We start from the raw sequence: 12,139 nt of genomic DNA on the forward strand, positions 1-12,139 counted from the left end.
TAAATGTGATCCTTGTCTGTTTAACAGGGAACGAGTGGACGGGATAACAACCAGGCAGGACCTAAAGGAGATCCTGGAGATGCTGGACCAGTGGTAATGCTACTCTAGATCTACATAAAACACATTTGATAAGTTTAGTGTTATAAATGTTGGTTTGACTGGAATTTGTTTTGTTGTGATAGGGAGTTCCTGGAGAGGATGGGCGGAACGGAGTGCCCGGAGAAATCGGAAGGAGGGTAACTAACTGTTGTGTTATAAATCTGTTTTTCTTTTAAACCCAATCTAAACTTCATACCTGATTTATTATTAGGGACTGGATGGCAGAAGAGGCCCACCTGGACCACCTGTGAGTCTCTTACTCTGTGATAAAGTATTTCATTATCGTTTGTGTGGAGTTGCCTGTAGCTGTAACATTTCTGGGATTGTTTTCAGGGTCGTCCAGGAGCTGCAGGAGACCGAGGTCTGCCGGGCCAGGCTGGTGTTGCAGGATCCAGAGTGAGTTTGTCACTTTATCTTCTGTTATGGCAGATTGTATGTTTATGATACATGCAAACATACATGTGATCTATATTTTTCCTTTTATGTGACAAAAGTATGACTTCCGTCATTAATTCAGCATCTCACCAAACTGTAATTAACAAATTATTCACAAAAATGCTCTTTTCGAGTTCCCGTTAGTTCTGAGGCTTCATGAAGCTACCTCCTAAGATCCTCAGTTTTCCAAATCCCACCCTGTTTCGCTCCTCCTCCATTCTTCTTCATCACCTCTCTTTTTGTTTCTCCAGCTCCTCCAAAGTTTTTCATATTTCAGATAAAAAAATGGGTTTTAGACTTCTCTAGCAACTGGATTTAGAGAATTTTTTCCGTGCAGTTTTAATGACATGTCAAAATCTGCAACTTTAGAGCACAAGAAAGTTGTAAACAAGTCATCCGTTTCCTCCTTTAAGGGTAAAGGAGGACCAATCGGTACCCCAGGACCAAGAGGTGAAGATGGAAATCCTGGACCAAGAGTGAGTAAACCTAAATGTTTGCCCTCTATGGATAAATCACTACAAACGTAACCTTGCTGTCCTGTTGTTTATTCTGCAGGGTTCTGGAGGAGTACCAGGTCCAGCTGGGGAGAGAGGTAGAAAAGGACCGCTTGGTCGTAAGGTACCGTTTCATTTCTAAACACACTGGTCCAGGCCAAGTTCTCTCAGATTACTGGATACACATTTTGAGTCTTTTTGCTCAAACAGGAAGAAGACGAAGCTTTAGTTGTATAAAATCTGAAGAACTTTATTAAATTAGCAGAAGTGGACCTGACACCTTAAAGGAACATTTTAAATTTATAGTATTTTTTTCTTTTCTGCCTTCTCTTGATTTTCTGTTTCTAATGGACTCTTGTAGGGAGAACCAGGAGACCCAGGACCGAGTGGAGCTATTGGGCCCCCTGGCCCCCATGGAGAGCCTGTAAGAAAAAAGTCACATCTCACTTCCCATTTCTGCTGAGTAAGATAAACACTGTTACACAAATCAAAAGGCCTGATTTGGCCAAATGATCTGGGTGAGTTTATTGGAAGCAAAGCTTTAAGCCCATCTGAAGTTTACTTTTTAGTTTTCCATTTGTGATATTCAAAATAGGCTGGACGATATAGAAAAAAGTATATCAATAAACATTTGTTATATTGATCGATATAATGATTGAAACAAATGTTAACAATTGTAGAAAATATATTTTACGTGCAACCCTGGCCATTTTATTTTTAAAATTTGTATTTTTTCTCTGCCTCTTCTCGCTGCAGCATCTTTAGGGCTGCCACAGATGACTATTTTAGTAGTCGACTAATCGTGTCATTCATAAAGGTTTAGCTTATTGCACCAGGACGCTCTAAAATACCATCATTAGCTTCTGAAGTGTGATCAGCTATGAGCCATCTAATTATAAAGACAAGATGATAGCTTATCAAACAACTTAACTTTGTAACCTGTTAATACAAATGCTGCAGTCAGGTGGAGATAAGCACCTAAAACCCTAGACATCTTGCTGCCTCATGCTCTGTTTTGGTTTGAGAGGGGAGGGCCTGGTGACGTGGCGTGCCCGAGTCTGTGATTTCGATTGGTTAGGAGTAAGTAGTGAGTCTAGTATGCTGCTACCTGATAGCTTCTAATGATAAAAGGAAACTTTTTTTTATCAAAGTTTTATCTACCAATTAATTTTTCTATCGCACCATATGTCTATCGATAGATATATTGATCTATTGAATTATCATCCAGCCCTAATTCAAAATCTATAAGATATAATAAAAGATCAATATTTTTGAGTATGTCAGGGTATCTGCAGGTTTAAGGGAGCCAAATTTAAGACTTTTTAAGACCTTTTTAAGGACACTTTGACCAAAATTAAGCTATTTTTCTGTTTAATTAAATGTAAGCTATAATTTCCAGCTATTGCCTGGAACTGGTGCTAACCACGTCGTGAACGTGGGATTGGCCATCCAGTTACCATTAATGTTGCACTTTCCCATGGCGCAAACTCCTACTAGCGTGCTCCTCTAAAAATAGCCCCCTTTCACAACCAACCGAATGTGTACGGTTCCACTTATGCCAATATCGTACACAAAAATGCTGAAATAACTAGAAATTCTCGAAAATTTTATAGAAATAAAAGAATCTTGTTTATTGGGTCTTTGGTAATTTAAGACCTTTGGAAACTATTTAAGGATTATTTGTAATTTTTAAGGATTTTTAAGGCCTTAAATTTGGAAAAGCAAATTTAAGACTTTTTAAGGACCTGCAGATACCCTGGTATGTGTGCATGTGATTAGTGTTCAGACATGTTTTTGTCCCGTTTTCCCACGCAGGGTGCAGATGGTAGAGACGGGCCTGGTTCTCCAGGTCCAAAGGGAAGAAAGGTGAGGGCTCCATGATACCACAGATACAAACCTTATTGCCTGATACAGTCAAACATAAATGATCTAGAACCATTTATTGCAATAAAATAAAACTGTTTACTGCACATTTTTTACAGGGTGATATAGGTTTCCCCGGATTTCCTGGACCTAAGGTAATGAAAACACAGGATTATAAATTCAAATGAGAACTGAATTAGTAATAAAATTAATCTTCATATTTTATTTTTTACCTTACTATTTTAGGGAGCAGCTGGAGATCCTGGCACCCGAGGTGGACCTGGACCCAGAGGAAACCGGGGACAGAGAGTAAGTTTTAGGTCCTTTGTTAATGTTTTCTGGGTCAAATCTTGACCCAGTTCTTTTCTCTGTGAATAATTATATAATGCCGTTGTTGGTACAGGATTGGCTCGGGTGCATGATCGGCTCGGGGTCCTTCGACTGCCGTTGACGTCAAAGTAGTTGATTGGCTGAACATGAAGCTTACGGAAGTTACGTTATCACGTTATGATTTTGATTGGTCAGAACAAATTTGCGGTCGTAGTCTTAGCGGTTGTAATCCTGTAATCCAAAAATCAACAGTTGTTGGAGAAAATATGTTTGAATTTCCAAAGGAAATATAAAATATAAGCAAATGATAAACGGTGACCCTCAAAAGCTCTTCATGTTGATGAAAGGGGGCAAAATAAAATATAAGTACTTTATTGAAATACACCAAGCTATATTTTGAATCAAAGAATGTATTTAGATAACAACTAAGGAAATATACAGATGAACTCCACATTAATACAAACAGATATGGCTTCACATATAAGAAATGTTCTATTTTCTGTCAGTCCGATGTAGGGCTGCTCAATACATCAAATTTTAATCCCAATCACAATCTGAGTTTTGAACGATTTAAAAACAAAACAAGCAGATTATTTGCCCCTCCCACTTGCGCTGCCCTGAGTTGCAATTGAAGCGCTCCTTCTAGGGTGTTGCCAACTTGGCGACTTTGACGCTATTTCTAGCAGCTTTTCAGACCCCCTTCTTGACTTTTTAAATCCTAAAAGTACCTAGCGAACACCTCAGAAACATCTCTGGTAACCCTTAGCTACTTTCTGGATAACTGTCGTCGACATTTCCTGCAGGTTAGCTAAACACTCCGCCTGCGCTCCGGACCGTTCTTCAGGACATTAGGAAAGGGAATGATGTAGTGATGTGTCAGTCGCTAAAGAAACAGCTCTCGGAGCCGGCTCCCTGTTGGAGTAACCAGAGTGAGTGACACACACCGTACCTGCGGGCTCCTGAGCTGCTAAAAACAGCTAAATGTGCGCGTGCGGTGCGTTAAACACACGTGCAGCTTGCCCCTGATTGCTGTGAGACCAGGTTGGGGGGTGGGGGGTGCAGCTGTGGTTGGGACAATTATTACATTAACTGATGGACTTGTAAATAAATAGTTTATAAATAAGGTAGACATAGATAGAAATAAGTTCCTCACGCTGATAAATAATAACTAATCTCTCTGAGGACATGGTGCCAGTCAGGGCCAGATTAACACTTTGTTGTACCCTGGGCAACAATATTAAAGGGCCCCATCATCACGACCCAAGGATCACCATAATATGGTCACATACAGAATATTTTACTGTAATATGCAGTAAATATTCTCAATACGGGGGGGGGGGGGGGGGGGGGGGTGTCATTTTGCCTTCGCCCCCAAAATGTCTTGAAACGGCCCTGGGTGTGTGACTGAGTGTTGAAGGTGATTTGAATTGTATCAGATGTATAAATATTACATGTGTATAACTTATTGTTTTATACAGGTAGAAACGTGTAGTGGAGATAAATCTACCTACATTTTACTTTTCAACACTTTGTTTAGTTTTCTTGTTTTTATTTAACGATTTTCCTGTCCTGTCTGTCTCTCATCTTCCTGCATCTCCTCTAAACTCTCCAGAAAAACTGCTGCCTGGATTCTTACTTTTTCACCTCATCAGTTACTTTTAAACAGATCAAAGATCTCCTGACCACAAAGCGGAGTGTGCCTTTCGATGCTGCATCAGTGAGGTGAAATCACCACAGCACAGGTGATGAGCTCCGCAGCAGCAGAGCGCTTCAGGCACAAATAAGACAGAAAATAGAGAACATGTGCGGACATGAACGATCATGTGCTAATTATAGTTTTTTGGTTGCGCCACTTTGAGAATGGACCGTGCGCTGGAAACAGCAGCCTGGAGGGCTGCGCAACAACGCAGCGCTGTGCCGCTCTCTGTGCTCTCTGCTCAAAAGAGTCCATAAATGATGTAATATAGGTAGAAAAAATTTTTCCGGCTCCCCTGGATGTGTAGGATATCCAGCTCCCCCATAATTCGATCCCTGCTCCTGGATGAAAAGCCGGACATTTTCATCAATACAAGAACCCCCAGTCCAGACGCCCCGGACAGAGAGTGAAAAGTGGACATGTCCGGGGAAAACAGGACGTATGGTCACACTAGTTTAATATAAAGCAGGAGATTACAGATACAGTATTTTGCTCGTGCCCTTGCTGCCCTGGGCCCTTTAGAGTTCGTGGGCCCTGGGCAATTGCCCAGTTGCCCATATGGTTAATCCGGCCTTGGTGCTAGTGCACTCTCCTACAGCACCTTGACATGACTAAATACATATTATGCAAAATTTTGTGAACATAAATTTATTTGCAGTTATTTGTTATAAATGCCACTGTATAATTCTTGCTGTCAGTATTTGCAAGATATTGGTATTTGGGTCTGTACTGGTTACACTTAAATGAGTTAAACCAACGTCTGTAGCCCTTGGGTCATAGAATAAGTATATTGGTCTTTTTATACTGGGAATTAGAGCCCTGCACTGAAGCCTAGGCCCTCGGGTCGGCCCGGCCCGACGGCCCGAGGGCCGGGCTTCGGGCCAACGACTGTGCAATTACCTCGGACACGGGCCGGGCGCCTTTATTTTTAATCAAAATCATTAAAAAAATTAAAACACTTAAACGCAGCAGTAGAGCCCTGCGCGGGACTGTTTTCTTCATCCCGCTCCTGCCCGCTCCGGCTGAATTTCGGACCATTACTGCCTGCAACCGCAACGTGTGTGTGTTACACTCCCACCCGCACCTGCAGCGTACATGTCTACTCCCGCCCGCAACAGCAAAACTCGGAGAAATTATTACCTCACAATAAAAGAGATGTATTGAGTTTGCGTCCTCAACATGTCATTTTATAGGCTATCCGCTTTCACCGCAGCGCTGCGCTCCGTTTCAATCAGGCTGTACAGCAGGATTTCCCCTCATAGCGATATTTCCTCTAACTCTGATTGCTTCATGCTATAGATCGTTGGAAAGCTGCTTTTATGTACTTTTAGGAACCGTTGGAATTATTTGAATCCGATCAGCTATTCAAAAGTTATAAAACGGAGCATTTGGGATGACAAACTTGCACGTCTCTGAATCTGTGTTGTGATTAGTTGCGCTCAAGACAGGGAATCCCGGTGGCTACCGTAATGTATTGTATGTGCACGAAAAGCCCCATTTTTAATCTTTTCAGCACTTTTGGAATTTTAATGATATCTTGAACTAGAGCAGGGATCGGCAACCCGCGGCTCTTCCATCCATCTGATGCGGCTGAATGGATATTTAAATAAAATGCTTTATATTTTACTGAATTAATTTTATATCTGTAAGTCAATTCTATGTGAAGATTGTCTGCGTAAACCTGAACAGACCCAACCCAGTCTTACTGTGAGTCCGTGTTGGGTCACGCTTGTGCGTAATCATATGCGCTTATATGAGCTGAAGAGGATGTGAGATTCTGGGATTCTCCTCAGACGGCTCCAGAATGTGTCGCACATTGGAGACAGGAACAAACGCTATTCAGCCAAAGTTTCATAATCAGGGAACATTTTCTAAGTGACAAGTCTCTCTGAGAGACAGGGTTTGGAAAACACTTGCTTCAGTGGGAGGAAGCTTCCCGCATGCGCTTCTGCGACGCTCGGATCCTGCACGTCTTTTAACACATTGGTAGGGATTGACGCACTTTGTTTTCATTTAGTTGGTTAAAAAAAAAAGTCGGGCTTGGGCTCGGGCCGGGCCAGAGAATCCTGAAAACCTTTTTGGGCCGGGTCGGGCTGGGGCTCCACCCTCTCGGGCCGTGCCGGACACGGGCTCAGATTTTAGGCCCGTGCAGGGCTCTACTGGGAATCAGGAGTTATTTTAGTGATCATCTTGTTTTTTGTTTATTTTTGTCCTGATTGTGCCCTGAAAAATTTTATGACTGAATAAAAACAAATAAAATCAACATAAATTGAAAACTCGTCTTAAATAATCGAGATCTCAATTTCAGTCACAATAATCATGATTATTATTTTTGCCATAATCGAGCAGCCCTAGTCCGATGTTGGTTTTATGCAGTTTCACATTCTTTACAAAACAAAGATAACATGGTGTTTTATTAACAAATTACAATTATAAAGAAAACATTTAGGTGTTAACAAACAAGAATTTATTAAAGGGACTTTACGGAGTTTTGAATTTTTATGCTCGTGATTGCCCCCTCAGGCCAAAAGCGTAACGGCAGCTTCAATAGTAGGCTCGTGCACGAGGCGCGCATGCTGTACGTGCACACTCCTTAACGAAAATAACAGCTGAGACAGTCCCTTGTGTGTGTGTGTGTGTGTGTGTGTGTGTGTGTGTGTGTGTGTGTGTGTGTGTGTGTGTGTGTGTGTGTGTGTGTGTGTGTGTGTGTGTGGCCCGGAGGACAGAGGACAGGAGAACGCGCAGCTAATTAATTAAATAATTTGGTTCTGTACCTTTCTCTTCAGCACAGCCGACAAAGGTTTATGATGGGTCAGTCCTCCTGCATGCTCAGATCTTTCCCTTCCCTTGCTTGAAAAATTGTTCCAAAATGAAAGTTGAACCCACATCTTTTTTATCTGTGAATTCAATGCCGTTTGGCGAGTCTCAAATAAAAATTTGGGCATCTTACTGTAAAAAAAATATACCATTAATGTAAAAAATAAACTCTGAATAAACTATGTTCACATCCAGAATCAAACCCAGGTCTTCTGCACGAGAGCCCGACGTCTTACTAGGCGAGCTACAGCACCAGTGATGTCTTTTGTCTCTGTATCATTTATATCCTTGATAACGTTCAAAAAAGGGTTCGGAGCGAAAATGGCTATTTTGTTGCCAATTTGCAGGAAATATCTAGAAGAAAGTAGCTAAGGGTCCTCAGAAATGTAGCTAGCTTTGTCACTAGGCGTTAGGAACAGCGACAAAGTCGCTGAGTTGGCACTGCCTCTCTCTTTGCTGCTAAAGCTACGGATAGCAAATGCTACGGGCTATGCCTGAGCGTGAACGCGCATGAAGCAGCCTGCTCGACCCGAGCATCTCTCTTTTTCTGTGATTTTACAGAAAAACAGGCAATCACAGTAAAAATGCCAGGGCTCATTCTACAGGACCAGGGCATTGCAGGAGAATGTATGAAGAAGACATTTATTATTTCTATACATGTTTTGGCTGTCACACTTCCATAATGCCCCTTTAACAAAACTGCTGATGTCTTTCCAAAACGTATGTGTGAAAGCCGAGTAGATTTGCAGTAATGTGACGTCATCAGCGGGCGCTGGACCCCGAGCCGATCTGGCACCCGAGCAGATCCTGTACCGACACTGTAAATGAGACCGATGTCATATTTTGGTCTTTCCCTGCTACTTTTACAGCAGTCTGATTCAAGTATTTGAAAATATGAGCTGACCGGAAAGGGAGGAGACTTAAAGAGCAAGTCACCCCCTGCCAGATTCTTACTCAACTCCCACTTCCTGTTTGAAAAATGCAACAAATGCTGTTGCCTAGCAGACCAAGAGGGCGGAGCCTCTAACATATACACACACTCACGACATTGTGACATCATAATGTACCATCTAACATCATAGTGTACCTCTTAGCCAATAGCGATGGCGGATTTAAATTCAAATGCAGTGCAGAGTTTTTGCCTGACAATGGTGCATCGCTGACAGTTTTAGGCAGAATATTTAAATTTTAACTAAGTTGCACTAAAGTGCCGAATTATTGAATACATTGGTCTACAGCACAATCGGACACTCATTTATATAGTTTATCAGCAAAAAAAATGGTGATTGGGAATGACTTGCTCTTTAAGCCTGGGGCATACTGAAGACAGACGCACAGCAACCTCATTGTAAAAAGCCGCCATTATAGTTACTGAGAGTGACTACACTGGAAGCGCAATGCCGATTCCCACAAGTGCCGGTCTGTGCCGAGGTGCTGAAGATAGGTGCCAGTTCTTTTTGAAGCGCCGTGAATGCAAGTCAACGGGGCTAAAAGAGCTTTTTTCTAATCCGCTTTGCCTTACACCCTGGATATGCTGTACTGCAATTTAAATGAAAAGTAACAATGTGTGTTTTGATCACACCAGTCAAGTCCTTTGAAATTTATCAGCTTGAAAAAGTTTGTAATAGGGCTGGGCACAATGGCCTGAAATCAATATCACGATATATTGAGGATTTCACCTTGATAACGACAAATAGACGATAACTACAGGTATGTGCAGAAGCAAAAGTTGTCCTGACTCAAGGTGGTACAGCTTCTTAAAGGGTCATGAACGTTGCCAACCTACACACATCTTTTCTTTATTTATGTTTTAGCAAATTTATTGACATCGTAAAATTATCTCAATAAGAGTCAGAAATTTCGATACCGATAAATTTTCGATTTATTGCCCAGCCCTAATTTGTAATCAGCATGACTACAAATCGGACGTCGGTATGTCGCATATATGATATCACCACAGACTCTCCTTTAGCATAGCTGCTACTTACCACATGGCCAGATTTATGGTGGTTCTTTCCTCCTGAAAGAAGGATTTGAAGTTTGTTGAACTTACAGGCATTTTCCCTCTGGTTTTCTCCGTGTCTGGTTCAGTGATGTCACACTGGTGATGCGCATTTATAGTCCTGGACTTATTTTCACATAAAACCTAAAATAAAGTTCAGCAAACTTCTCACAGGAGGAAAGAACCACCATAAATCTAGTCATGCGGTAAGTAGCAGTTATGTTAGAGAAGAGGAGATTCTGTGGCGATGTCACATATGCAACGTGCCGATCTCTGGTGTGTAGTCATGCTGATTACAAACTTTTACAAGCTGATGAATCTCAAAGTATGTGACGGTGTGGTCGAAACACCCATAATTACTTTTCAATTAAATAGCAGTACAGCATGTGTGTGATCCAGGGCCTAAGGCAAAGCCACGGGTCTCTGGAAGAATGAAAATATGAACGCAAGTCAACGAAGCTAAAAACACTATTTTCTAATCTGCTTGCCTTAGGTCCTGGATCACACATATGTTTTACAGCAATTTAAATGAAAACTAACGATGGGTGTTTCGACCGCACCTGTCATGTACTTTGAGATTTATTAGCTTGTAAAGGTTCGTATTTAGCATGACTACAAACTAGAAATCGGCACATCGCATATGTGACGTCACCACATATTCTGGTCTCCCCTGGCGTAGCTGCTACTTACCACATGACCAGATTTATGGTGGTTCTTTCCTCCTGTGGGAAGTTCGCTGAACTTACAGCCCTTTTCCCTCAGTTTTCTCAGTGTCTGGTTCAATGACATCACTTTCGTGAAGCACATTTGTAGTCCTGGACTTATTTTCACACAAAACCTAAAATAGTGTTTTCCCCTATTCAAAAAATAAGCACGTTCTTAGTATATGTGACAAAATGTGTCTTTAAAATTCACAGACATGATATGTGAAATCCATGGCACAAAACAAGCGGAATTAGAAAATGGCATTTTTAGCCCTGTTGACTAGCATTAATGTTTCGTTCTTCCAGGGATCCATGGTCCAGAAGTGACTTGGGCTCCCTATTGGAAGGGTTTGTTTATTTGTTTCCAGGAGAGGGCAGTGCATGTCCGACCTAGCAGAAGCTAACCATTATCGTTAGCAACTTGGGTGATCAAATGTAGCATACCAAAAGTCAAATCTGTGTGACCTACTTTCTAATTATACTAATTATTTACTTTCTGTAAATTAGAAAAGAAATAAAAAAGTGGGAGGTAACTCCTGTTCTGAGCTTCTGTGATAATGTGTGACATGGTAGCCACTCTAATTTTCCAGCCCACTTCAGCTTCAGTAAACCCTATGCTGGTGTAGCCGAGCCTCTGTTAGCACTAGCCAGAGCTGTTAGCTTCAGCTAGCAAAAGCCCTGTTAAAGGAGAGAAAAACAAGCACTCACCACTCAGGTTCCAGGATATACTGGTAAAATCCAGACTATACATGAATGCCAGATAGATCCACAGCTTGCGGTCCGGTACTTTTATTTCTTGTTCGTCTGCAACCCTTCTACAGGCAGCCGGTCTCACACACAAACACTAATTCTTGACTCATCGCCTGAGTGGGGACTTTTTTCTTACAACTTTATTTAACAAACCAAAAGCAAACAAACACAAATGTATACAGAACACGCGCCAGCGTACAAAATATCAATTTAAAAAAAGAAAGAAAAGGATCTTTTATATAGAGCCTCTCGCGATAAAAATCCCGGTCACAAGAAGAAACATTTCTAAATACAAAAAATCTTCAAAAAATGATTAAAAATATGGTTAAAATTAGAAGAAGAAAATATTAAAAAGAATTGTGATTTTAAAATGCAAGGAAAGGGAGATAGAAAATGAATAGGGAAGAGGGAAATCAGTGGATCGCAGGAAAGGCGGTGTGGGTACAGGATCGGCTCGGGTGCAGGCCGGCTCGGGTCCTTCGACTGCGGATGACGTCACATTACTGCTAATCTACTCGGCTTTCACACATAAGTTTTGGAAAGACATCAGCAGTTTTGTTAATAAATTCTTGTTTGTTAACACCCAAATGTTTTCTTCATAATTGTAATTTGTTAATAAAACACCATATTATCTTAGTTTTGTAAAGAATGTGAAACTGCATAAAACCAACATCGGACTGACAAAAAAATAGAACAGTTCTTATATGTGAAGCCATATCTGTTTGTATTCATGTGGAGTTCATCTGTATATTTCCTTAGTTGTTATCCAAATACATGCTTTGACTCAAAATATTGCTTGGTGTATTTCAATAAAGTTCTTATATTTTATTTTGCCCCATTTCATCAACATGAAGAGCTTTTGAGGGTCACCGTTTATCATTTGCTTATATTTTACATTTCCTTTGGAAATTCAAACACATTTTCTCCAAAAAGTGTTGATTTTTGGATT

The 12,139-nt window shown here is 41.1% G+C and overlaps 1 protein-coding gene across 1 annotated transcript in view; it reads left to right on the forward strand.

Moving 5' to 3' along the window:
• Positions 1-12,139, forward strand: part of col6a3 (collagen, type VI, alpha 3) — an 88,360-nt gene that overhangs the window by 60,542 nt on the left and 15,679 nt on the right. The window contains exons 58-67 of the mRNA XM_070552935.1: positions 28-93; positions 183-236; positions 311-346; positions 433-495; positions 948-1,010; positions 1,090-1,152; positions 1,390-1,452; positions 2,844-2,894; positions 3,011-3,046; positions 3,138-3,200. Coding sequence (XP_070409036.1) covers positions 28-93; positions 183-236; positions 311-346; positions 433-495; positions 948-1,010; positions 1,090-1,152; positions 1,390-1,452; positions 2,844-2,894; positions 3,011-3,046; positions 3,138-3,200 — 558 coding nt within the window. The remainder of the gene's footprint in view (positions 1-27; positions 94-182; positions 237-310; positions 347-432; positions 496-947; positions 1,011-1,089; positions 1,153-1,389; positions 1,453-2,843; positions 2,895-3,010; positions 3,047-3,137; positions 3,201-12,139) is intronic.

This window comes from Nothobranchius furzeri, chromosome 7 (genome assembly GCF_043380555.1).
Source record: "Nothobranchius furzeri strain GRZ-AD chromosome 7, NfurGRZ-RIMD1, whole genome shotgun sequence".
Lineage (NCBI taxonomy): Eukaryota > Metazoa > Chordata > Actinopteri > Cyprinodontiformes > Nothobranchiidae > Nothobranchius > Nothobranchius furzeri.